Below are 27,667 nucleotides of genomic sequence, written 5' to 3' on the forward strand. Positions count from 1 at the left end.
GTCAGACCTCTGTTTTAAAAACAAAGGGGGTTTTAAAAACAGCAGGGCTTCCTCCTTACCAAGAGAGAGAAATGTATGCTGGTCGATCTTGGCATGGCCACTGGGTGCTGAGCAAACCTGCTGCTTTACCTGCATTTGTACAACTGTATATCAACACACTCCCTTTGCAAACGATGCACTTGGATCGCATTTCTGAATCCTTTCATAGTACTGTGTGTGTGGGGAAGCACCAAACAATAAGGAAGGGGAGGTGATGAAAACAGGGAAACAACACGGGCATGCAGCAGGGCAGGGTGGGTGTGGATCTGGATTAGGAGAGGGGCTAGAGGGGAGTGCAGGTGCCAGAGCAAACAGGATCATGGGACGCCATGGGAAATGCTGAAGAAGTCAAACATAGCCACTGCCAGCAAGCCGCTTTCATCATCCTGAACAGGGAGACAGCTAATGCTGAGTCACAGGGCATTTTGTCATGCACCTGAGTTACATCCTCCCTGGGAAAAATAAAGTGTAATTACCACTTAAAAGCAGTGACAGACAAAAAGGTAGAGAAGAGCCTGCTCTGGTTTTCCCTAGCATGCACCTTGTCTAGCCACTGCAACCTGCAGGAAGTGATGTCAAATGCATTTTCCATATCATTTTCTTACAGCCTTACAGAGCCACAAAGCACAAGCCAGGAGCACACAGGGCTTCTGTTATTCACAGAAAAATTACCACATCTGAAGTAAAAGGAAGAAAGGTCATAATATTTGCTTTCCCATATAGATTTCTTGACTGATAGTAACTCCTTAGTTTCTGAATCCACAGCAATAAAAATACTTCACAGTTTTACGGCAGTCAATGCGTATTTCTGGTGTACATCAGAGATGTGTGATTTTGAAATGACTTTTAATAATAAAAAATTATGTGGAGAAGCAATGCAAGAACGCAGGTCCCTCTGCCCTGGCCTCTGGATGTCTTTCTTCCTCTCTGAAATTAAAAGCAATGCCATGGGGGATGCAGAAGGATGTTCTGGCTCATCTGTTCACTGCCATGCTCGCTAAATGTGAGGGCAGACAGCTGCACCAATGGTATTATATTAGATTTTAAGATTACTGAATAATAAATTAAAACAAAATGGCAGTGCCACTAGGTTCAAAAGTATTAAGTGTTCCAAGGAAAGATTAAGCACCTGTATCTGTACTCAGCCCTTTCTCAAAGACAAATTATCTTCTATGTGACTTGCACAGAAAGGAGTCCTGCCTCTGTGATGTTCTATAAATAATTCAGAAGTATGTTGCCATCTGCTGGAGAAAGTACATCTTTCATTACACCAACTGATAAATGTGGGAAAGTGCGGGAGGTTTGAGACATCAAAAACCCTTTCTTGAAATCTGAAAAGAAACAGACAGTTCCATCCAGCTCTTGCTGGTGCAGAAAGTTGGTTTCTGACAAAGGGCTTGGAGAACATGGGAAGGTGGTTAATAGTAGGTGGCAAACTCCTTTCAAGCTTTGATCTTTACCAGTGTAAATTACAATTGTTTTATGGCTTCCCTTATAGGTTCGAGCTCAGATTCTCCTAAGCAAACATAATACCCATGGGAAGACAACAGCGAAACCTTCTTTCTCCTTGAGTAATAGAAGGAAAGTGGTCAGAGATGCTGCCTGTGCTACCAGGAAACTGTCACCATTCAAAGATCTCTTGCCTGGGGGACATAGGCATCTGCAGCATTTTCCCCAAAGCAAGTACAGGGATGGCTGAGAGCTTGGCTGAATATTACCTCTGTTGGTATTTTATGGCCGTCATTGCTTTGGGAGAAGAACATGTGTTTGCTTATGGCTTTTATAAATGAGATTTATTTTTATGTTGACAACAGTTATGCAGTGTTCTATAGATAGTGAGATTAAGTGACGCCCAGTACCATATCCGCAGTGAAAATCAGTAGGGAAGTCCAGGGTTTAATTAAGATCATAATTGTGTTGCTAGGTAATCTCTGGGTCAATTCAAGTCATTTAGATCTCAGATGCATCTGTTACGCCCTTCCATCTTCCCAAAGCCACATCCTCGTGCCCTCTCTTCTGCACCAGCACATCATGGATCACATGGTCATCAGGTATGGGGCACTGAATGGCTCAATCTGCGAGCATACATGCATTAGTGCACATAGCATGGGCTGGGCAGGGCAGCCAGAAATGGCAGAGGTGGTGTCATGGGAGCACAAATTTAGACAAGCTCCCAGGAATCTGTTCCTCTCATATAGTACATTTATCCATGCCATTATCTAAAATTGGTCCTGAAAGGCAGTTGAAGAGGTTAGACGTTATACAGCATCTAAATGGTGACAGCTGTGTCCATAGCTTGGAGAAAATGTTAACCATTTGAGCTGGATCTGCTGTGAGTGTGAGCACAGCCATAGAGATAAGACCAGGGTTTGGTCTTCCAGATGAAATGCATCATCAGAATTGCTTACAGAAATCTCTCCCACAAGTTCCCCTTATCAAGTTAATACTACTACTACTACACACAAAACATAATCACTGTGATTCTCCACATACTCTTAGAGAATCAAAGAGCTGATAAATCCTTTGCCTGCAACCCTTGTTTCCCTACTCTTTTCAGAATGCAGTGCTAGGATACAGTTACTGAACATGTTTGTAAATTCAGTAATTACAAATGATAGTGCAGAAGGATGGAGCAGACTTGTGGGACTGGATTAGCTTTGTGCTGAAGATTCATTTCCAAATAAGGTGAGGAACTGACTTCCAGTTTAACCACACCAAAATAGGACAAAGGTTTCTCATGAGGTATCAGTCCTAACTGAGGCTGGTATCTGCCAAAATGGGAAAGAAAATCTCTTCTACTTCTGGACCTGATCAAGCAAAAAAAGATTACAAAAATATGACCTGATGTACGCTTTGAATGGAAATACTCATTATAGCTGAATGCTGAGAAATTTGTGCACAAGTTTCAGTTAAGCCTAATGACCAGTTACATTTTGAGATGGTTCATTTTCCCCTTATGTAAAAAACTTTTAGTTTCCTACTGCCAGAAGTGACTAAAAAGGCAAAATTATAAGCACCATTGTTTAAGGCAAGAGAGAAGACCTCATCTGAAATGAGAGGTCAAACTGTATTCTACAGAAAAGGATGACTAGTGTGCTCCAGGAAACTGGAGGAGAAAGTCAACAAGATGTCGGTCTGGTAAATCCTGGGTTAGGTAAATCGGAGTGAAATCAAAGCTTTGACTTGACTTTTGCAATGGAAGTTAATGCCAAATGGGAGGATTATTTACTCTCTAAGACAATGTTTGAGCAAGAACAAATGGAGTCAGACTAGCCATGGCTTCCATTAGACTGGAAATCAGAGTTCAAAATCATGCATACAGTCAGTATTTGAGGCAGGTATGGGCTGGAGCAGTTGCAGAAGGATACCCACGCTTTCAGACAAAGCTTGATAGGAATAGTGAAAAAGCTGTATGATGTGGTATCTGCCAGAGTGGGATAATGGATCTGATACTCTACTGTATCTCTTCCTAGCTCATTTTCCTAAACCTAATGCAATTTGTGTGTACTTTCAGAGAAGGAGAATGAGAACGCTTGCTGTTTAAGATGATAAGGATGATTGGAGAGCAAAGGAATGTGGTTTTGTTGTTTCGGTTCAGAGCTGCCATACAAAGATGGTAAACAGCAGAGGCTGGAGCTAGGTGTGGGCTCCTGCTGGTGCTTGCAAGCTGGCAGTTAGGAAGAGGCACCGTGTGCTTGAACAGAGCAAGGCAGAGGTGACCTCACAGAACTGTGCCACAGGAGCATCTGGAAGCCAAGCAAGTGTGGGAGCTGTGTCTGTCTCTGTACCATGCAGGAGGCCTGAGGCAGAGTACTCTGGTTAGGAGCTCTGGTTTTTGTGAGTGGGATTTGCAGAAGAAAGGCAGAGGAGGGGGAGACAGAACTGTGTTAGCATGTGCAAAGAGCAACCATGTACCATTGCTGCTGGTGGTGCCAGTCAGTGCCAGCTGACATGCGAGTGGAGGAGTGGAGCGTGGCTACTGCCTGTCCTGCAGCAGCTGTGTGTCACAAGCTCTCCTGTAACGCGGTACAAGGTTTCTCTCTTTCTGCCAGGGAGCACTGTGAATACTACACTTTAATTCAGAGTATATAGCTTACATATCGTATCTACACGTACGTGTTGTCATTTTATTTAAGATGAAGCCCAAAAGCGTCCTATAAGAATTTAATTTTTTGTTGATGCCGATGTTACAAATGCTGCCACCTTAAGCTACAGGGTAAATACCAATTGCCGGCGTAACCAGAGCAAAACTTGATCTCTGAAGCATTATTCAGTGACGCAGCATGTGGGACCAATGTGCTTGTGATAAACTCGCAGAGCAAATCCAGCTCAACTCAGGGACAGCCCCACCACACGCTTTGCTGCAGCCACTGCTCAGCTAGAAAGAAAAACCGCGCTAGAGAAAAGTCACGAAGTGTCTGTAGAGCAGCGCTTATACACAGCCACTAGATACATTTGCAGCTGAAGTAAAATAGGTTGGTACATTCATGATTTAGGAAGTGCACAGCCTGCAAACAGCTCCCAGCCGCGGGCACAAACTCATTAGCGGTAACGGCCCCGCGGCCGCCATGTTACGACAGCATTCGCCCGCCCCTCACGACAGCCTCCACCTCGCGCCCCAGGAGGGGCGGGGCCCACGGCCGCGGAGCAGGCGCGGTGCGCCACCCTACGGTCACGTGACGCGGGTCAGGTGAGCGTTGGCGGAAGCGATCGGCGCGGGGTTCGGGTGCCGGGAGCGGCTGGGCGCCATGGCTTCCATTCTGGATGAGTACGAGGACTCCCTGTATCGTTCCGCCTCCGTGCAGCAGAGCCGCGCCAGCGTGGGCATCCCGCACTCCGGTGAGTGCCGGCAGCGCCCCTAGGCTCCTCCCCGGGTGACGGGCAGGCCCCAGTCCCGGCTGAGGAGCGGGGAGTCAGAGGCCTGCTCCCACCGTGTGCTGTGCGGGGTGCTACGGTGGGGAGAGGGGGAGACGAGGTGGCAGGCTGGGGCAGGGAGTGGGGCATGGCAGGCTGCGGGAGTGCTTTCAGTGATTGTGCTTTCAGGTACGTTGCTAACTTTGTGCTGCAGCGTTTGGCTGCCCCTTCTTCTGTCATTTGCTGTATGAAATGTTTCAGCGCGAGGGATGCTGGCTTTCTGATGAAGCTCGAGGGTGGTACGTGTAGTCTCAGCAAAACTTAGGGGCTGCTTGGCTACGGGAGGGCTTTGTAAGGCCTTACCCATGTGCGCCAGAAAGCAGTGTGTGCTGAAAACACGTGTATGTGGCATGCCATGCCTTTGTAGATGTGAATCATGACCACTCCTCAGCACTACTCAGTTCAAGGCTGTGGTAGCTGACAGGGATCATTTAGCTTTCATTTTGGTTCTCATCAAGGAACCTTGCTGTTACAGCCACAATATTCTGGCTGTATGCTCTTCAAGAAGGTGTGCACCCAACGTAAAGATGTGATCACCAATGGGTTATTTCTTTCATACACAAAAAAGCAAGTATTTGTCTTGCTAGATTTGAGGTGTGTTCATCAGGTTCAATAACAGTTCTCCATCAGATGCCACCTCACAATGCCACACTGAGTACTGAGTGAGAAATGCTGACTGTGAGGAGATTTTGGTCTACCTGGTATTGTCATTGTGGCAGCAGCTGCTGTGCAGCACTGGCATACAAGAGGTATATGTTTACAGATGCAGGCACATTCTTTTAAGCTTTCTCCTCATGCAGTGTAGCTCACTGTTAGCCTTTGGGGAAGCTGAGTTGTAAGGTTTGTATATGTGTTGAGAATTGATAAACTGCCATGTTCTTTATACTATATAGAATAACTGCACAGATAGAATTACTCCGAGTCTACATGCTGAAGTAGGCTTGTTCCTCCTGTTTGTTTTAACATGCATTATGTTACTTTGCTCTGTAGTATGACATAAAGAATGACTGTCCCCAAAAGGTGTTAAGCAAAGTAGTGCTGGGACAAGCTGCCAACAGAAAATACATTTGCAAGGACTCAGCTTTTCTTCTTGCTGCAATATTCTCTTTGGTCATGACTGTCTCACAGTTGAGAAATCTGCCTGCTTGCTGACAAATGATTTTGACAAAGGAAGTTCCAGAAACGGCTAAATTGCAAAGGTGCAATCCAATAAAGATGTTAGTCATTCTTAGATTACTGTGCTGATTTGGAGCAAAACATGGACTGGTAGAAGCTGTGGGCAAGCTGAAGTTTATGTTAATTGACTTTGGAAGAATTGCATATGAATAGTTAACTTCTCAGAGCATTCCTTAAGGTTAGGTTAGAAATCTTGGAAGACCTTAAAATTTATTCCCTTGTTTCAGTTAGTTGTTCCCAGTGCTTGGAAACAGCTACTGTTTCTCAAAGCTGTACATTCTGTTGTAGACCTCAAGTACAGCCTACGGTGTAAACTTTAGGTAGTCCAGTTTCAGCGTGGAAAGAACTATTTTGATCTGCTGGATATGACTGAAGTTGGTGAACTTAAATCTTTGAACAGATTCAAAACTCTCAGGAAAAGTGCAAGTTTTCCCAGAAGTCAGAATGGGAAATACTGCAGTAGAATTTCACCTGAACACAGAAGGGACGTTGGGGTCAGGATGGAGGAAGGGGACCTTCTGAATGGAATGTATGTTACACAACAGATATTTCCTCCATGTAGAGAATTGTAAGCTGGAGAAGTGTCCTTGTCCTGTTATAGACAGTAGTTAAAATTATGATGGTGATGATGATGATGCTGTGGTTGTTATTCCTGTAATGGGTATAGCCTTGAAATCAGTGCATTCATAATGACAAGTTTAAGCCATGACATTGCAGCTCCTTAATCTGAATTAAAGAACATATGTTTTACTTTTGTTTGGCTAAAAATAGAGGAATGCACGTTTGTGTAATTGGATGATGTTTAAGCAAGGATCGATGTGTGGGAAAATCTGTGCTGAGCGAAAGGCTGCCTACTTGGATTGTGGTTGCTTTGTTCCTGCATATCTGTCTTGCATTTAAAGCAAGAAGCCTTTAATGATCCACAGCTGGCCTGCTATTGAGGCAGAGGTGAGGAGAAGCCATTCCAAACAAAGGAATCATGATACTAGCAAGTGGCTTTCAACTACTATGCTAACCTTTTCAACAAAGCTGAAATTAGAGTTTTTCAGGATAATCTGGGTGAGGCCGTAGGTATTGGATATGCTTTAGAGAAGTGTCTTTGAGTTTATTGGGCCTGTGCTCTTCAGAATGAGGGAAGTCAATTTCCCCTGAGAATTCCCCTTAAGTTCCTCAAATTCAGGTTTATTTTCTTGGCTTACATCTTTCTGGGTAGCTAATTTCATGAATGGCTTTAACTTGCCATAGCTCTTTTTTATTTTTTTTTATTTCTTTTAATCTTCCTGTCCAAACTAACTGCTGCACGGATCTGCTTGCTTTAGAAATCCTTCACTTGCTCATGGAGCAAGGCAGAAGAGCTAACCTCAATATATCAAGTCTGTCTGGCTTTCTAGCTTGAGGTAGTGTGGTCGAACAGATCCTGTGCTGTTTTCTTTGTCGGAGGGTTATGTAAGACTTTGTGCGTATGGGAAATGTCAGTCAGTGGGAAAACTTGTCTCAAGGGACAGATATGGATGCAGCTTTGTGATAAAATCTGTTTGTGAATGTACAGATGTTCCAGGATTCTGTGATGATTATCATCACTTGGCTTCAGTTTTATATGAACGCCTTCATATTTTACAGTTCACTGCCATATCTGAGATCTTTGTAGTGTTTCACTTCATCATAGGAGGCTGATAAAGGGCATTTGCACAGGCCATGTCATTCTATTTCTGAAGAAGGACAAGTCCCATATTTTTGGGTTCAGAGGTCTATGTGTCTTCAATGAAAATTAAATCTGTTGTACTACTTCTCGGTACCCCTTTGTTGTGACAGTTCACCTGTCTTTAAACATTCTGTTTGTTACCTGCTATTCCTATGGCTAAGCCTTTGCCTTTGTTGTAGCCAAAGGAGCCAGTCTTGCCCATCTACACTGAAGACCATAAGAATTTATTATTATTTTTTTTAAACAATAGGTTTTTGAGTAGTTTATTTAATAATTTAACATATTTCTCCACAGGTACATCAGTTTCTTCAGGTCAGACCTTCACCTATCTTTGCCTCTCCCAGCTAGGTCTCCTCCATAAGGAACTCCTTAGTGTGCCTCACGCTGGATATTACGTTTCCCAAGCTAGTTGGGACTCAGCTGACTAGCTGAATTCTTAATCAGTTACACAGGTTCCCACGTGCTGGTTGTATTCCTAATTTCATTTCATTGATTTGGAAGTTTTGCTTCATCAGGCTGAAAATGCAGTGTGTATCGTGCAAAGTAGCCATGTCTGAGCAAACTTCAACCCTCAACTCTAAACTTCATCAGGCATTTCTTAGAATTTGGATATGGTCCTCAGATCCTTTGGAAAACCAGGTAAACCTGGCTGTATTGTAGGATTTGGTTTGAGAAAGTAAACAGTCTGAATATGTTTTGACTCATCAAGCAGTTGATGCCAGGGCTGGAATTCTTTGTGATTCTTTGTGATGAGTTCTGCGACAAGACATTGGAGTGTATTACTACTTTCCAGTTACACATCTGTGTGAAGGCTGCTCTCAGTGTTGATGCTCCATGGAGCAAACTCCCTTTATACTAAAACACAGAGAAGGCAATGGTCACACTGTCTTTCTAGACTAGAGTCTGATGTAGGTTGTCATGGCTTTTGTTTTGTTTTGTTTTTTTTGGTCTTGTTCAAGTACTCATGTTTGTTGTTTTTTTTTTTTCTTGTTCTCCAGGATATGTGAATGCACGACTGGAAAAGGAAACACCAATATTTAACAAGCAAAGGATTGATTTTGCTCCTCCAGAGAAAATTAACAGCTTGGTGGTCTCCTCTAACCAGCTCTGTATGAGCCTTGGCAAAGACACCCTTCTCAGGTAAAGCTGTTGGTGACCTGAAGTTATTGCTTGTTTTCATCTTTTTTTTTGTGTGTGTTAAAGTTTCTTGAGATCTGTTAATTAGAAGAAACGGTAAGCCATGAACCTGCATATATTGAAAACAATAAGTTAAGCTCATATGAACTTTGATTGGCAGCACACATTCATGTTTTGTCTTTGCAGGATTGATCTTGGGAAGCCAGATGAACCTAATCAAGTGGAGTTGGGACGCAAAGATGAAGCCAAGGTCTACAAGATGTTTTTGGACCACACAGGTGAGACAATGGGCTGCATATATTTACAGATGATGGCTGGCAGCAGAGGCAATTGAACATATTGGTTCTGTGAATATGGCAGACAGGTGGTTCTCATGGAATTCATTGCTTTGTGCTATGTGTGTACACATAAGAATTTTTTTAAATGAACTGTAAAACATCTGTAGCTCATTGTAGCCTTGACTGATTGAAAAAACTAACAAAGCACAAGCTTGAAAAGTGATTCTCGTAAGTATCACTAGCTGCCAGGGATAGGAGAGAACTCTGAGAAATGTTTGTCCTTAGAACGGTTACTAAATTGGAAGAATACCTTTCAACTGAAACATCTGAGATTAGCAACTCTAGTTTGCGATGGATAGACTACTGTTTCCATTATGGAAATCCCCCACGTTTTCATGAATGGGGGAAAATTCCTGGATTAGTATGTTGATACTAGTGCTTATCTAATGTAAGGCTGAGAAACCTCAGGAATTTCGCTTGCTTAGGCACAGTGTAAATTTGTTCTCTCCTTGTGCCCCTCTCCTTTTGACAGGCTCTCATCTCCTGATTGCTTTGAACACTAGTGAATGCCTTTACCTGAACAGAAGTGTTCAGAAAGTACGAGCACTCTCCCGCTGGAAAGGCCACTTGATTGAAAGCGTGGGCTGGAACAAATTTCTTGGTACAGAGACCAACACTGGGCCTATCCTGGTGGGAACAGCCCAGGGGCAAATTTATGAAGCTGAAATATCTGTCAGCGAGGGAAGCCTCTTCAGCACTAATCCTGACCAGTACTTCCGACTGGTCTACACTCTGGAGGAGGAATCGGGATCTGCGCCTGTCTGCTGCTTGGAGATTGAACGAGGGATAGAAGGGAAATTTTTTATTATAGCAACCACTCGAAAGAGACTTTTCCAGTTTGTTGGCAAAGTGCCTGAAGGTACAGAGCAGCAAGGCTTCGGCTCCATATTTGCTATGCATGCTGACCACTTGCCCAGCTTCAGAGAGTTTCCAGCCAGCTTTGGATTCAGTGAGATAGCCTTTTATACTCCAAAACTGCGCTCCAACCCACGCTCCTTTGCCTGGATGATGGGAAATGGTGTTTTATATGGTACGTTGGATTATAGCCGTCCCGATTCGATTTTGAGTGATGAACGGGTCTGGGTTTATCCTTCTGATATTGATGTAACTGTGAACAAGCCAATATCCATTGTGCTCACCCAGTTCCACTTTCTGTTGCTGCTGCCTGATCGGGTGATGGCTGTATGCACGCTGAATGAGCAAGTGGTTTTTCAAGATCTGTTCTTGGAGAAGTTTGGCACGTTGACACGCATGATCAAAGATCCTATGGTCCAGCAGATCTGGATCCACACTGAGAAAGTTGTGTTCCGCTATCATGTCCAGCGGGAATCTAGAGATGTGTGGAAAATGTATATGAATATGAACAAATTTGATTTAGCCAAAGAATACTGTAAAGACCGTCCAGAGTGCCTAGATATTGTGCTGGCAAAAGAAGCAGAACACTGCTTCCAAAACAAGAGGTATCTAGACAGTGCCAAGTGTTATGCACTGACCCAGAACTATTTTGAGGAAATTGCCCTTAAGTTCATTGAAGCCAAGCAAGAAGAGGCCCTGATGGAGTTTCTAATTAAGAAGTTAAATAACCTAAAGCATTCTGAGAAGACACAGACCACTCTGCTGACCACATGGCTAACAGAGCTGTATCTGAACTGGCTAGGTATACTGGAAGGAGATCCCTCACAGCGGAATCTCTATTTGGATACCCGGGAGAAGTTTCGCACCTTCCTGAGCAGCCCGAAGAACAAAGACTGTTTATTTAATAACCGGGCATCTATTTATGAGCTTTTGGCAAGCCATGGGGACACAGAGCACATGGTCTATTTTGCAGTCATCATGCAGGACTATGAGCGAGTAGTAGCTCACCACTGCCAGCATGATGAGTACGATGAAGCTCTAAATGTGCTGTCCAGGCACAGAGATGAGAAGCTGTTCTACAAGTTCTCTCCGGTCCTCATCCAGCATATTCCCAAGAAAGTGGTTGATGCTTGGATTTCTATGGGCTCCAGACTGGATGCCAGGAACCTTATTCCAGCTCTTGTTAACTATAGCCAGAGTGCCAGTACTCAGCAGATCAATGAAGCCATTAGATACATGGAGTTCTGTGTATATCAGTTGGAGGAAACCCAGCAAGCTATTCACAACTATCTGCTGTCTCTCTATGCTTTGTGTCGGCCAGATTCATTGCTGTCATACCTGGAACAAGCAGGAACCAACCCAAACAGAATCCACTATGACCTGAAGTATGCACTGCGCCTATGTGCAGAGCATGGGCACCATCATGCATGTGTCCATATTTATAAAGTGATGGAATTATATGAGGAAGCTGTGGATCTTGCGTTACAGGTACGTCTGTCTATGCATGCATGCTGTGAGATATGGGAACTTACTTCAAGTTATCATGAAGAACCAAGCATTGAGAAGTGAACACCCATCAATATTGGAGCTGTACGGATAAGTATAGGAGGGAAGACTTTCAACTTCTGAGCTTTCGTGATTGTTTTAGGTAGACAACTGACTTTAACAAGTTGCAATTGAGAGCGGGAGCATGGGAGATACAAACAAGAATATGATCTGTCTTAACCCTAGTCTCTAGCACAAAGTAAAGTGTCTGCGTTTATTCAAGGTGTGCATAGAAACTCTTCAGGATTCTATTAACTTCCTATTCCCAGCTGTAGTAATTATCAGAGGAATACCTTTGTTTGCTTAGGCTGACCTTTAGGGAGGTGTTTGAGTTCACTCCAGAGACATAGCTGTATCTTCATTGAAATGTGTGGCCAGCAAAGACAACGTATCATAGATTAGACCCTTATTGTAGTTCTGGGCTTTGTTCTCTGCTGGGTAGTGAGGAAATTTTCCAGCTGGAGGAATACTGGATGAGTGGAGAGAAGGTGTATGACATGAAAATAGCAGGCCAGTATTGCTGCCCTAGGCAGCAACAGCAATAGGGGTTTTTTTTGTTTTTTTGTTCTTGTAAGTACCTGCTGTAATGGAAGCATAGAATGGTAGATAAACAAAGAAGAATGCTTGCTTGACTCAATTTCCATGTCTGTTCACCTTCTAGGTGGATGTTGATCTTGCCAAGTCCTGTGCAGATCTCCCTGAAGATGATGAGGAACTCCGGAAGAAGCTGTGGTTGAAGATTGCTCGCCATGTTGTTCAGGAAGAGAAGGATGTCAAGAAGGCAATGGCCTGCCTCTCCAGCTGTGCCCTGCTGAAGATTGAAGATGTCCTGCCATTTTTTCCAGACTTTGTCACTATTGACCATTTCAAGGAGGCTATCTGTAACTCCCTGGAGGACTACAACAAGCACATTGAGGAGCTGAAGAGGGAGATGGAGGAAGCCACGCAGAGTGCCAAGAGAATCCGAGAGGACATCCAGGAAATGAGAAATAAGTATGGCTCTGTTGAGCCTCAGGAAAAATGTGCTGCTTGTGACTTTCCTCTTCTAAACCGCCCATTTTACCTTTTCCTTTGTGGCCACATGTTTCATTATGACTGTCTTCTTCAAGCAGTTTTTCCAAACCTTCCTGCCTATAAGCAGGCAAAACTGGAAGATCTTCAGAAGAAGCTGGCAGCTACCAGTCAGCCTTCCAAGGGCCACCATCGTCCCAAGGATGCAGATACTGCTAGTCTGGGGAAGGGGCAGCAGAGCCGGGAACAGATCAAAGCTGACATTGATGATATTGTGGCAGCTGAATGTGTGTACTGTGGTGAGCTGATGATCCGCTCCATTGACAAACCTTTTATTGATCCTCAGAAGTACGAAGAGGAGATGCAAAGCTGGCTGTAGTTCTCCAAATCTGCAACTGTCATTATACCAGAGAGGTTTTGTTCACAACTTGTAAAGCTTCTGTGGTGGAAGTAAAATCTCCGGAAATGGGAACAGAGTGGCTTCTGTGGAACTCTTAAGGAAAGAGAAATGGGATCTTGTCATCAGGATTATAGTAAACTAATCTTGAAAAAAGTGGAGATACAGCTATTGCTGTCTTAAGAACTCAAAAAGCAATTAGAGCTAATCTACTGGATTTTTGTTTTAGCAGATGTTTGCTGTTTGCAATTTGAGGTTCTCAGTGTGAAACTAATGGTGTGCCTTGTTGCCCAGAAGGAACTGGGGACAGCCTGTGGTTTCTCTTCACTGTTGTGTTGTATCTGTTTTGACGAAAACACACTTAAATTGAAGGCAGTGAGGAACACTAAACAGTGTAGTCTTCATTCATCACTTCCAATGCTAGAATTGTCTTTGGTTTTCTTTTTTTGCTGAGTCTATAGCCACTTATGCTGAGGGAACACGAAAGGAGAAGTGCTCTTGCACAGATATTTTGTAAACGTTGTGCTACACAAATACATGTTTCTACACAACGTAGTATAAGAGTGTGTATAATTTTCAAGCAGATGTCTCAGCGTACAGTTTAGTCATTTGACTGCAGTTCTCTTTCCCACAAGCTTTGTGATCAAGCCCATGCATTTTAATTTTCTCTGGAGGCTTTATTGCTTTTTCTAATAATGGTTCTTAGTCTGTTTACACCTTCATCCCACTTCCACTTTGACTTCCTTTGTATAGTGGATCTTGTTTTCATCTCCACCCCAATCCAGTGTTCCAGACAAGTAAGAACACTGCCCAGTTGTATTGTTGTGCTCTGGTCCTCTTCAGGCAGCCCTTGAGCACTGGAATAGAGATGCAGTCATAGATCAAGGACAGACTACAGAAAACTCTTAACTGGTAAAAAAAAATTTGCTCTCCTTGCTAGATAGCCAGCAATCTTCTGCCTTCTTGGCAGCATTTGATACTTTCTGGGAATGGCTGCAAGTTGGTGTTTCTGTCTATTGCTTTAATTTGGAAAATTCTTCCCAGAATTGTCCACTGCATTGTGGGCAAGGGAACAAAAAGAAAATTCTCCAGCAGTTAGTCTGGGTTCCTTGTTTCACTACTGGAGAAACTGAAGTTTTAATGAAGTTCTGCTGGTTGTGGCTGAATTGCAAAATTAGCAGAATTGATCTAAGTTAAAAGTGATGATTCTTTTAAGTCAAGCAATAATATTGTCCTCTGAAAACCTCTTCTGTTCTTTCACAAGCCTGTGCTTGTCTTGAGAACTTGCCTCAATCTGCAAGTCCTATTCATAGGATTGTAGAACTAGGTCTTTTGCTTCATAGCAAGGGAATATAGATTGGTTTTCTTGAGGAGTTGACTTAAGAATTTTGATAACCATTCATAGCTTCAGAAGACCATTCATGCATTTGTTGTTGGGAGCTTCAGCCTGTAATGAGTGTGTTTTGACTGTGCAATGTAAGTAATAAAAAGCAGAGCTGAAGTGGGAAGACCTGAGGTGGCTATTTTTCTGCCTTTTCAGAGAAACATCAGTTGCAGCTTATTCTGGTGGAGAGAGTAATTTAGAGTTACCTATTTTCTTTAGGACATTCTTTATGTTTGTTCTGTCTCTTTACTTTTTGGTGTTACAGCATGCTTGCCTGGTATATTAAAAGTATTATCCTTACATTCCTTTCCTATTAGTGCAGCTGATTTGTTACAATGTTAGGTAAATGTTTCTGTTTGTCTCTAACGAGGAAAAATATTTTTTGCTTACAGACCATTCCAAGGGAATCTGGTCTGTAGGATTAAAAGTCACAAGTCTCTGCCTAAGATGGGTTTGTAGGGGAAAGTACCTCAAAAACCCACTTGTTTCAGTCTTAGGTATTCATACATCTCAGTTAACAAAACTAAAACTACATTATTTTTTTTAATGGCCAGTATGCTGTATTCTCTGAGGGCTCTAGGCTTCTTCAGTAGGTACACATACCACAAATGTAATGCTTCCTCACCACTGTTAATTGAAAATCTTCTAAGTTATTTTCTATTGAGGCTGTGGAAATTGTTACTGCCTGAAAAGACTCCAGCAGTGGTTAAATGACCAGTGTCAGTAGTGTAGGAAGCTATATAAAGATACCTTCTGAGCTTTCCTTAAATTGTCACGTACTTCCAAAGTTTTGGTAAGTTCTCACTTGTGTTTCGTGGCAACTTTGCAGTACATCTCCCTGAAAATGAGGTGTTTTTTGGGGAGGGCAGATGGAAGCAAACTGTTTACTGTTCTCCAATAAATCCAGTCTGCAAGATCTCTTCCTCTGTGCTTTCAGAACAGTGTTTTGATCTTTTCTCCTTGTAGTTTCAGCACAGTTGTGGTTTTTGAAGTCCTTTGTATTTATTTATTTTTGTTCAACTGTGAATGAACCATATACCAGCTGTTACAAACAACATGTTTTTGAGCCTTATTCTTGTCTGCGTAAGTAATCTCTGTCATTTAATTTAATGCAGGTAGAGAAGAGAGTAACCAAAAGGGTGGATGGGAGCCCAAGCCCTGTTTAATAGGAGTAAACTTCTGTAGATAGATTTGTGCTGAAGAAATTTAGGCTTTACCTGCACAGCTAAAGTAAACGTGCCCGTTATCTTGCCTCAACATCAAGCAAGTAACTGAAGAAATGCTGCAATCATAGGAGACAGCAGTGAATGTGTATTATGGGAAAACTTGTGAAGAATTTCAGATGCGCTTGCTGTTGACCTATCAAGTCAGGAGCACATCAATAAAATTCGGAGCTGTGTGGGTTGTCTCATTACTAAAAGTAAGTGATTGGGCTGGAAATATAGTAAGGCAGGTTCTTAGCAAGCCACTAGATGTCATTGCTGTCCATTTAAATGCTTAGGCTTGCTGCAGACAAGCTAAAGCTTGAAAAGTATGTTACACAACAGAGAGGAAACAATTCAGATTCTCAGTGCCTTCTATGTCAGAAAGGAGAAGCCAGACCTGTAAGGTAGTTTCTGGAGGCAAAGATGCTATGAAGAATTATCTCTAGCTAAAAGGAAACTTTATTTCACAGGTCACTTTCAGGTATCAAAAGCTTTTTTTACTCAGTTTAGTGGCATTTTTTTTACACTCTTGTTTAATTGCATTCCAATGTAAGTTCCTCCGGAGACTATCTCACTTTGTCTCTTGAAGTGGCATTTGGTGGCCTAGGATCTGGCTGTTACCTCTGCTACTTGTCCTAGTGGCAGAGATAGTAGAAGTAAATGTGAGGCAGCTCTTTCATTGCTAGAGTTTACACGTGGTCTTTATTAAAAGCACCATTACAACTGGGTGTGTTAGTGTTTGGGTGAGACACTGAGCAGTGTGACCAGAGATGTTAGTGTTTGTTTCTCAGTGTGTCTCTGAGTTACAGGGTCATCATCTCAATATAGGAGTAGGAACATCCTGTATGCCATCAAAATTAGATGTCATTTTATTCAGAAATCATCTATTAACATTTACTTCTTTGAAAGGCAGGTTCAAATTAAGTATAATGACCTGCCTCTGTCAGTGTATAGACTATGTTTACAAATGCAAATACTTACTTCTAGTGAGAGTTCATGGGAAATCTTTCCATTAGGTCCTTGTACCACTTAATTCAACAATCCTGTACTGATCTGTGGAAAGGTAGACTGCAAGTGGGCTTCTTCCTTGCATTGAGTGTGATGAGTTGAAATTTGAGGTTTGAAATATCCAGGGCTTATGGACTTAGGGGTTTTGTTTTTTCAGTTGGACTCAATCTTTTTCTTCAGAATAGATGGAGAGCCATGCAATTCACTATGGTAAGTCTGGTGTTTGTGACAGAACCTTAAGGCATCCTCAAAGCAGGGAGATGCTGGCTAGAATCTTCTGTTCCACCTCTTGTACACCAAGGTGGGAGGAATGTCCTGGAAGTTAGAGGGAATAGAGATACGGTTTGGTTAAGCTTTATGTATTTGCCTGACTTCAGAGAAGACTTCTAATTGGAACTGTGGGAGTTAATGGATCTGTAATTTTCATCTGAGGTCTTGAAGAAAAAGCTTGTCTTCTATTCAAAAGAAACGTCAACATTTTAGTAAATTTGTAGAGCTTGAGACTTTAAAAGGAAATATTACAGGAATGCTTTTTATTTGCTGTGAGTTTAGGACTCTGTTCGTGCCCCATGTAGACTTCATACCCTCAGAAGCCTTCTAGGAGTTAAGGTTTGTGCCCTTATTGTGATGTTGGAGACTCATAATGTTCCTCCCTCAAGCAAACTGACTTGCAGCTGCTTTCAGGTGGAAAAAGAGAGAAGAGATTAAACAAATTTTAGATCTATCAGTTGAAACTGGTTGGGGTGGAGAGAAAGAAGCACTGAACTGAGTGTTTTTTGTGATGCCTGGAGGTGCTCGAGAAAGGTTGTTCTGATAACATTCCTTGCTTAGGAGCAAGGAAGGTACAGGAGCACTCTAAGATTGTACATTTAGCTGACTAGAAATCCTAACTATCAAATCCTCTTCCTCCTAAAGAGGATTTGCTACAGCCTTTTGTTTGTTAAACTGTTTGTTTGCTTCATTTATAATAGAATAGTACTGGTGGAGGCATCTGCAGTGAAAATGCCCTGGAGGATATGAGCAGTCACAGCCTACTCCTTATTTTGTGTGTTATTTTGTTCTTTGTAGGTAGCAGCTAATATGAAAAAGATTGACAAATGGTTTGGTATCCAAAAGCAGGTATTCTCCACTTTGTGCAGTTGAAGTCCAAGTGCCAGTCACCTGACATGGGATGTGCTTTTTGGATCGCAGCATGAGCTTGATGGCTGTTGGACTTTGCTTAAGCAGGTATCTCTGTTTTCCGATTAGTTACTCAGCAGTCTTTTTTTCATTTCTGCATGTACATACTGAATAGATTTTCTAATGAATGTTTACTACAGATCTGGGGTCAAAAAGCTTTTCTTATCTGTAGTTTTTTGTTTTTGTTGTTGCTTTTGTTTCTTCTATGGCACACAAGGTGCACAATGTGGTTTTCTTAGAGAGTAGATCTAACATTTTTCGATCTCTAATGTTTCACCTTTTTCCCTTTTCTCACAGAGGTGTGTTTTCATTGGGCCAGGACTTCTGGGTTAATTAGGAACGTTACGAAGAGGAATGTGATGGTTGCTGCATTAGTTTTTTAGGACTTCTCCTTATAGACCAGGTTGTGACAGTTATTAGAAGCTGCTGTTTTTTGATGGCTGCTGTTTTTCATTCAGATGAACAATTCTGGTAAGAGCCAACAAAAGCCTATGAAGATGCAGGTAGTCAGAATTTTTTTGTGTTTGGCTAATTAACACGGTCCTTGCAAAATATTCTTCTAGTTTTCCTCATATTGCAGAGCTATCACTTAGCTCTGCATCAATATGTATAACTGGTCTGTTGGTAAAATAAAATAATCCTCCCAAGCATAGCTGAACAGAATGTTGCCATCCTTGATAAAGGGCCACTAACAGCTCGTGCTGTTTGGGAAGACCACACAGAATGTTGCTGGACAAGGAGGAAACTGGTAGTCAAGGCTTACTCTCCTCAGTGTCCCAATTCTTTGTTTAATACTTGCCTGTGTGACACAGCATGGCTGTCTCAGAGTGACATCTGCATTTGTGTTACGGTGGTACATTCTGCTGAGCAGCCCTTTTTGGGAGAAAAGCACTTCCTTATGTTCTACAGTCTGTTTCAAACACTTGCCTGCTTTCCTGGTTAATGAGACTGCAATGACTGGAACTATGACATCTTTCTGCTATGTCCCTCTGCAAGATGGTTTGTGGTAATCCTGTGTACGTGCTTCAAGGACTTGCAGTGGTAGGGATTCCAAAGCTAAAACAACAACAACAAAAAAGTATCACAGGAAATGTCTAATGAAAGTGGAAAATTCAGAAACTTGTTCCATAATAGGCAGCGTTTGTTTTCATTCTGTTGTTTTCATTCAGTACTTAGCAAGAAAGTAAGAATAAACTGTAAAGTAACTTTTCATTCATCTCAGACTTCTCTGAGATGATGACAGTTCCCCATGTATCCTTATGGAGGAGGGACCTGAAAGGTGGAAATCCATGGAATTGAGGGAATTCAGTATTATGTTTCAGCAGCTTAGAGTTACAGGAATTTTCTCAGTTGTCACGGTGGCACCTGTGCCAAAAATAAAGGTGTGGATTATTTACCAGGCGTCTTGTCCTGCCTGGATTGTGCTCCTAAAAAACCAACCACTTGGGAAGTTCATGCTAAACTTAAGGTGAAATAAGGAAGAGGGAAGAATTTCTGAACACAACACAGGCATTATTGTCAGTCTCCGTTCAGCATGTGCATAATGCCAGGCCAGAACAAGCTTTCTGGATGTCCTCCATAAGTCATAAACAATTTGTAGGTATGGCTTTGGGCAGAAGTTTCAAAGTGCTTCCTTTTAAAGTTGTTCTTCGAAGTTAGAATGCTTTTAGAGCTGACTGCCTTCTTATGAGCCTTAAATCAGGAGCAATGGCAGAGCCATTTCTTCTCAATGCCTGACATGTCATGTGTTTTTTATTCATTCTTCCCTCACTGGGGCAGACACCAGCTCAGCAACCACCTCTTTCTCCAGCTCGTTTCCTTCACCTCTGCTCGCTGCTGTTGCAAATCACTTCTTGATTCTGGCATAAATATAGGATGGGTTAGCAGGAAGTTGGCAGTGAAAACTCCCTGATGTGCAGGTTGAAAAGTAAAGGGAGGGAGTTGCAGTGAGAAGGTATCCAGAGCCCTGCTGGCTTTCAGGTTTCAGAAGGATGAAATGTGCAAGGATAGTAGTTACTGCCTAACTGTTAAGGAGTCAGCAGGACAATTAAGCATTGTGTCTTTTAATGCCACTTCTCTCTTGCCCCACGTGGCTGTTCTGAGTGAAGCAGTGCAGTAGTAGGATGGGCATTTAAATAAAGTTTGATACTAAAATCTCAGCCCATTTCCAGTACCACAAATGACAGCCAGAAAGGATTTGGCTTTTCACCATTACCCCGTCTTTCTGACTAATACCATTTAATGAGTATGGGAGGCTCAAGATGGCCGGAGAAAGTAATCCTTCCATTGAGAAACAGCTATCTGATCTTATACAGGAGGGCCTGAGTTCTGCTTCCCCCTTTCCAGATGGGGCTACACAATACCCCCACCTCAAAACAAATTACAGACATATGCATGCACAAAAAAAGCAGCATGCCAAGTCTGTCTCTTTACCAGCTCTGTTTCTGTTAACTCCCTGACGTTTTTAGGGCACAAAAGTAGGTTTCTAATATATACCGAATTCTTGGTTTTTGATGGCAGTTCAGATAGATAATCTACAAGGTTATTGCATATGAATCCCTGCTCTCTGTGGCAAGTGAACCAGTATGTTGCAGGCTGCACCTGTTACATGGAGCCTGCACAACATCCTTGGAGTGCTGAATTTATACTGAAAAGGTAAAAAGAAAAAGTTGTTGCATTTGACTAAGTGAGGATGTTACTCTCTGCCGTAAGTTGTAGATCAAATATAACAAGGCACCCCTTTCCTTTAAGAGAAGTAAGAGAATAAGATCTATATACCCTGGGAACATGTATTTAAAAGCAGCTTTCTTTTGCAGTTCTCCCTCCATTTACTTGCTTTGCATAGTAAAGTTTCACTTTTTAGTCACATCAGCCTGGGTACTGCATTGCTGTAGGATGTTGTTTTTCTGTCATAGCCTAATTAACATCTTAGGTTGGGTGTTGGTGTTCCTCTCCCATGTTCAGGTGCTTAATACAGTTCTTATCACCCCAGCACAGTTACTTTGGATCCTAGCCCAGCCCAGTGCATGCGTGGGCACTGGCAGCGTTTGGATATTTATAGGGATTTCTACTTCCTTCTTTTCTTTGGACCACTTTCTTACTACAAGAATTTGTTGTTCCTTCCATGCTGCAATGGATGTGACCCTCCCAGGGTGGTGTCTGGGCAATAGATGTTGTGTATGCACCTAACCAGCTGCTGGGGCAAGTGCAAGCAGGAGGGTAGGACACAGCAATGGCACACAAGGCGTAGTTGGAAAAACAAATAAAAATAATAAAAATTGCCTCTTTTGCTTCCTTCCACTTTGGCAGATGACTTGGGCTTGTCCATTTATCTCTGTTGGACTGGAACATCTTGAGAACTGTTGCAATGTGATTTTCAGCATTTAGCTGTCTCTAATCTTTCCAGTTGAAACTGTTCTCTCTGTCTATATGGAGTGGTAGAAGAGCAGATGTTATAGGACAGCTCTTTCAAATGGTATGGTGCTGATTTTACGTTGATTCATTCTTTGAAATGTGAATTTATAAAGTTTAATTCTTCCAGAGGTCTTTACACTTATTGCTTAAGCTTTCATCTCTAAGTGTTCCCAGTGGAGAAGGGGCAGCAGCTGTGGTATTGATGGCTCCCATGTTTGGAGACCTGCTCAGCGTTTGCTGAAGGAGCAGCCAGTTGATGAAAGGAAAGCAAGCAGCAAATTCTTCTGTGCTCTCCTTTGGATGAGGTGCTGGCTGGGTTTCTGTGTTCCGCCAGCAGTTTTTTCCCCTCAAAGTTTTCAGGATTCTGGTAATTTTGAAGCCTAGAACAGAAATTCAGAATGAGACAAATCTGTCAACATGTCTCTGTTGAGAGCTCAGTACCAGTAAGTGTGATTTTAGAAAGCTTCATTTTCGAAGGTGGGTGATAATGAGAATATCGTGTCTGAGCTGCTGTGATCAAGATGGGAAAGACCACATGGAATGGAGCTGGACCCTGCATGCCTGACTGGGGAAGACAGCTTGCAGAGGCTCTATTTTGAGCAGTTCTTATCAGAAGGTACTAAGAGATAGAACTGGGAACCATTACTTGAAAGCGTCGGTAGCATCCTCGGCTTCTCATTAACAGATGGTTCAAAGGGGCACGCATGGCAATGCAAACTCATGCATGTTTGTGCTTGCTGTGCTCTGTGCCTCTCCTGGCAGTGCTCACTGGCATAATCTGTTGGAAATTAACCTTTTGCTTAAGGTATCATTACAGAGGCTGGTGTAATTTGTCCTGCTGCTGTGATAAATCTTTCTCACTCCACATTCTTCCAAAAGGAAGGTATTCTGTCAGAGTGGCAGAGTAATGCTGGGTATAGGATGTCACGCTTGTGACAAGCAAACTTTCTTCTCATGCTGTAAGTTTGTATGTGCTTTCATTGCCAGGATTGTCCTCACAATCCTCTACCCCAATTACCCATTGATTAGGGCTCCTCTGGTAATCTGCCAGATGCAGGTTTGTTACCAACAGATGGCAGAAAGCATCTGAGGTAATGAGAGAAAGGATAACGATTGCTGATCTGCATAATAATCAGCTTGTGAACAGGTTTCATAGTTGTTGTTTTTTTTTTTTTTTCCTTCTGTATTTCCACTGGCTTAAAGATCTCACTGATGGACAACCAGGCACCTTCCCTTCAGTTGAAGAAATATTAATGAAAGGACCTGTTTCTGCCTGGCCACAGTAAGTGTTTCTGAAGATGCACATACCACCGAAGACAGATTGAGGTTATACCCAGAGACTGAGATTGTACCCAGAGTGAGTGCTAGGAATGAACATCCAGTCCTTTTATGATCAAGACCACTGATGTGGGCAAAAATACTTTTCATTCTGCTCTTTTCTTCTTTGCTTTTTTTTTTTTTATTATTTTTTTTTAATTTCCCTACAAGCTTGAGAAAATTCTTGATACCTCCTCCTTGGACCAGTTTTACCTTTGCACTGTCCAATGCTTAGTCTGAAAAATGACTTTCCATTTGCACATGCTTTGAGGTTCTGCAGTGCAGTTCTGCTGCTTTGCATGTTGAGAGAAGCACCATTGCCCCTTACAAGTCTGAATCTGAATGACTGTGGAATTCTTGCAGGAAGAATTCTTCTCTGATGAACTCCAGAGCAATGTTACTGGGGCTGTCTACCTCATAACCCACTGATTTCCTATGCTACACAAAACATGTAGTATTAATTTCTGTTGTTTGTCTGAAAGCTGCATGCATGTGGACTCCTTCCATTAGTAATTCCCCGTATATGAAGTAAGCCATCTTGTCTTTGTGCCATTCACTGTGAATTTTGCTGTAGGATTTGAGGTAATAAATTCAGTGCTGTGCTATCTTCCATTTATTCCCCAGCTGGGCTGGTACACACAGGTTCCTATCCAGCTCTCTCACTTTGATGAAGTCCCTTCTATGGATCAAGATCTAGATGGATTTATTTGAAATTTGGACTTGATTTCACTGAATAGTAAATGAAAATACTCTCCCTGAGAATCTTTTTTACCCTGCATGCTGCCAGTGCATCAGCCAGTTCTCTGTGATAAACAGTGTTGCTTATCAGAGGCTCAACTGTATGATGCACAGCCATGCACTGGTGGCTAGGAACTTGAGTGTTTAAGCCCTGCAAGGCAATCAGTGTTTACTCCTGTGTGTTGCAGCTGTATAATGTGAGGGAAAAGGAGGACTTTTATTTTTGAGCTTATTCAGTGAGAAATACGCACAAGGATTTGCTATTCAGTCTTGATGCTGAGCTATAAACATTGCTGTTGGTTGCCAGATTTTCTTGTCCTTAGCCTGGTTTCTAGGGAAACGGGGCCAAGGCATCTGAGCTTGTGTATGTTTGTTGTAACAAGTTCCTTGTCTTTTTCATATAAGGCCTAGGTCTATTCTCCTAACGTAGTATCAGAACAGCATTATAAGCTACCCTTTCAGATGCTGAGATACTTGTGTTTATTTTCTGGGAAGAGAATGGCTTAACCATTTTCTACGTTATATGGATGTTTTCTAAGGAAAGCTGGGAGCATTTAGCTGTTCTGTTGAATAGGTGAGCCCTGATTAAGTTGGGTCTTGCCTGGAAGCCTTGCAAGGAAAGAGAGCCTGAGGCAGAGATTTCAGGTGCATCTGAGTTGGCATTTGTTTCTTCTGGCTTATGGACAGTACCAGTGGGCAACAGAGCTGAGAAAGAATGTGTAAAGAGAGAAGAGATGGGGGTAAAAGGAGGATGAATTCCATCTCTTGGTACTGGTGAGCTTTTAGTTTACTGTATCTCAGGCTACTGACAGTTTGAATATGTAAAGATGATGTGTATTCCAAAAGCATGATCTCTTTTGGTGGAAACAAAAATCATGACAAATGGGAGTCAGCTGTGAGACTGTGTGTATCCTGACAGCAGCATGCTGGGTGGAGAGCAGACTTCTTGGAAGTGATTGAAGTGTAAGTAAAAACAAGTGGTTGGATTTTTTTCTTTTTAAGTTTTGTTTAGTTTTTTCCTGAGGAGCACTGCCTGTTACTGTTCATACTTTCTTTGCTGTTACCTCGAGACTTACCTGGTGTGAAGTGAAAAGCAGAAAGGTGGTGCAGTATTACAGTGGGGCTTATGATCCTTCACAGTGGGAATTTGAACGTAGGTGGCTGCCATTTCTATGTTTGCATGTCTGTCTGACCCTTGTCTGCACATTCAGTGCTGCTGAACTCTTGTCCACTGCTGATGCTGTGGCAAGGCACTGGTGCTTTGCACTCTGCAGAAATAAGCCCTGTGTTGTTTGGGTTTGCTTGTCCAGTACACCTGCTTCTACTTTTCTTCTTTTCCTTCTTCTGTGGAATCTCTCAGCAACACCCCTTTCAAGGCTTCAGAGTCAAACTGCAGCAAAGCATTGCCAGTGACTTCACAGAAAACAGTGGCTGGCACATGGCATCTCATTCCTTGTAGTGCTTAACTCATCAGAGAGCTCTGAGCCTATTCATTAGCACACACAACACTAGCACTGTGTGGTACTTCAAAGAGGGAATTGAAACTCTGACAGTCCTACTGAGATATTTCATTGCCTTCGGCTTGAGGCCCTTTCTTCCTGGTGAAGATGCCTGGTTTCATAGGGGCAGGTTGCTTTATTTACAGATGGCGTGCTTTTAATTTGTCTTTGAAGAGACTCTTTCATAGCAACCCCAGCTCTAGAGTGCATCTGAATGTTTTCTGTGTAACGTGTGGGTAATTCTGAGGGGGCTAGGTACTTCTGTAGGCTAATCCTGCCCTATCATAGAGTCATTTTGATTTGCAAGGGATCCTTGAAGGCCACCTGGTCCAACCCCCCTGCAAAGAATAGGGACACCTACAGCTAGATCAGGTGATCAGAGTCCCGTCCAGTCTGACCTTGAGTGTCTGCAAGGATAGGGTGTCCACCATCTCTCTGGGCAACCTGGTCCAGTGCCTCAACATCCTTATTGTAAAAAACTGCTTCCTCATATCCAGTCTAGGTTTAATAAGAAAGCTATGCAAGGGAGTACTGCAACCTCAAGCAGTACATGTTTTTGGGTCCCCTACAAAGCATTCCACCCCTGACATATCTGAGTCGTGTGTGGGCAGTGGGGAAGCAGGACACATCACAAGACTCTCTATACTTGGGATCTCTAGATAATTACTAAGAACTGTGGAACAGGATGATGCTTGTGCATAGGCAGCAGATTACGCTGAGGCGGCTGAACAGATTACTGTCCCCAGCTGTTCTGTCCCTCCCCATAGTTGTTGCCCTGCAGCAGTGTTGGCTGGGAGGATCTGAGGAGATGAGAAAATCAATGCTTGGATTCTAAGAGGACAATTTTTAATCACTTCTTGAGCCTGTCTGAACTGTGCTAAGTAGGGAAAGAGGATCTGGTTGTGAGCAGTACTTCATCTTGATAGTTTACAGCAGATATCCCACCACACACTGTGAAGTTAACTTTCATACATGAGGGTGGTGGGGGAGCTGCCCTGTCACTTCACCAGCTGATCCCGCAGTGGGGATGCTGCTCCCCACTCACTGCTTTATAACTAGCACAGTCTGATCTGCATAGGAGAAATGCCACAATTCTTGTTCAGTGATGCCCTGCTTCCTGCTGCCAATTACAGCTCTGACCAAAGGAAAGTTTAGGAGTATATTTTTAGCTGAGTATTAATGTTTGCATGCAGCCAACACCCTTTTTTTCAAAACCGATGAAAACAAAACCCAAATAAATTATCCCATGATTATTGATCTTTGCTTAATGCTTTATTGTTTGAAGATGGAGAAAATGTAGCTCATCTTCCTGGTTCTGGTGCTTGTCTGCTCTGTGACCTCGGAGTCGCATAACGCACTGACAACATGGGAAGTGCAGTACCTGTGGCAGATGGCAGTGTGGCTATTTCAGGCGCTCAGAGGAAGTGCGAATGTAAGACTTGCTTATTTCTGATACAGAAAAAGCTTTGTCACTGTGCATAGGAAAGGAAAGGGGAAAGGAAGTCTCCAAAAAGAGCGTGTTGGAGGTTTTCTGTCCTCTGCCTGGATTGATGCCAGAGCTTGTGATGGGATGAGTGTTCTGACAGACTGAAGTTCATAGACTCATAGAAACACTAAGGTTGTAAAGCACCGCTAAGGTCCTCTTGTCCAACCAGAAAGTCAGCTAATCCAGGTACACGAGACACCCAGTTGTTCATGAGGAAGGCAGGAAATCAGACTTGCCACAAATTACTCTATCTGGAATGTTTCATTGAGCCTATCTTATTTCAGTCCTTCTACCTTGCTGTGAGCAGATGTGTCCCTGGTGGTTTCCTGCTGCCCACTGCCCTCACTTCCAGGAACTGAGGAATGCTTTACAAGCTGCAATCTGGGGGGCAGATCACCTGTTCAGTTTTTAATAGTTTAATGTTACTGCTGTGCTCTTAGATGCATGTCATTCTTGCACCTTGATCAAGATGTACTGTGCTCTCTAAAAATTGTTACTTATGAAAGAAGCACTGCAATTGTTACCTAAAGCTGTGAGAGATAGTAGCAGTGAAACCACATCTTGCTTTTTCTGTACAGCCGGAGTGTGAGGAGATGCAGCTGTGCATGGAGGAATGCTGTGTAGCCACAGCTCATGATAGCGCATACAACACGTTGCAGCATGCAGCTCTCTCAAATTCCACTGAGCTAGTACATGGGGTCTGCTGTCCTCCTAAACTCGTGCCTAGGTCTGTTCTCTGCCTGCTGCAAGAGGAAAAATTAATGCTGTTCCTTAATGAAAGCAGTGCCATTTTTTTTTCCTAATGTGTTCTTGCCAAATGTTGTATCTGAAAAGAATCTTTATTGTGTGCAAATTTTCTTCTGCAACTTGCAAGCTAATTGATCCCCTGTGGGTCAAAGCAGAGAGTGCCAGGAAAGGGAAGAATTAAGTTCTGCCTCCTCAAGACTAATCCTGAAACACAAGTGATCGCATGCTGGAAAGCATTTCTGTACATTTCTGAGAATTATGAATATAATCCAATGCAGCTGTTGTGCTAGCATGCCCATTCCTCTCCTCAGGCACTGGATTTGGCCTCTGTTTGGGATGCTGTGTGTTCTGAAGACCTGTACAGGAAACCTCTGCACCTGATTGTACAAAATGTTTCAGCTTGCAATGATATCCCACGTGGCCCAGCACTCAGCAATAGTAATCACTGCCTCTTGTGCTGCAGGGAGCTATGTTAAAACCAGCCAAGATGGAGGCAGTTGGGCATGAGTGCTTGACTAGGCTGGGGGCTGGTCACCACACCACCAGAGCATCACCCTGTCTCACTGGGGTCAGCCT

General features: G+C 42.8%; 1 protein-coding gene across 2 annotated transcripts; it reads left to right on the forward strand.

The window, feature by feature from the left end:
• The first annotated feature begins 4,735 nt into the window (after nucleotides 1-4,735).
• Nucleotides 4,736-21,260, forward strand: VPS18 (VPS18 core subunit of CORVET and HOPS complexes). Of its 2 annotated transcripts, XR_006168135.1 has the most exons (6): nucleotides 4,736-4,878; nucleotides 8,830-8,971; nucleotides 9,155-9,246; nucleotides 9,779-11,649; nucleotides 12,368-17,938; nucleotides 18,188-21,260. XR_006168135.1 is itself a non-coding variant. In XM_042814530.1 (5 exons), the coding sequence occupies exons 1-5, from the start codon at nucleotides 4,788-4,790 to the stop codon at nucleotides 13,094-13,096; spliced, it is 2,925 nt and encodes a 974-aa protein (XP_042670464.1). In that variant the 5' UTR covers nucleotides 4,736-4,787; the 3' UTR covers nucleotides 13,097-21,260. The 2 variants fall into 2 exon arrangements, 1 of the variants encoding a protein (XP_042670464.1); XM_042814530.1 differs by having other exon boundaries at nucleotides 12,368-21,260.
• The last annotated feature ends 6,407 nt before the right edge of the window (nucleotides 21,261-27,667 follow it).

Source organism: Centrocercus urophasianus, unplaced genomic scaffold (genome assembly GCF_019232065.1).
Source record: "Centrocercus urophasianus isolate 14NV4802_14NV808 unplaced genomic scaffold, USGS_Curo_1.0 seq_14, whole genome shotgun sequence".
Lineage (NCBI taxonomy): Eukaryota > Metazoa > Chordata > Aves > Galliformes > Phasianidae > Centrocercus > Centrocercus urophasianus.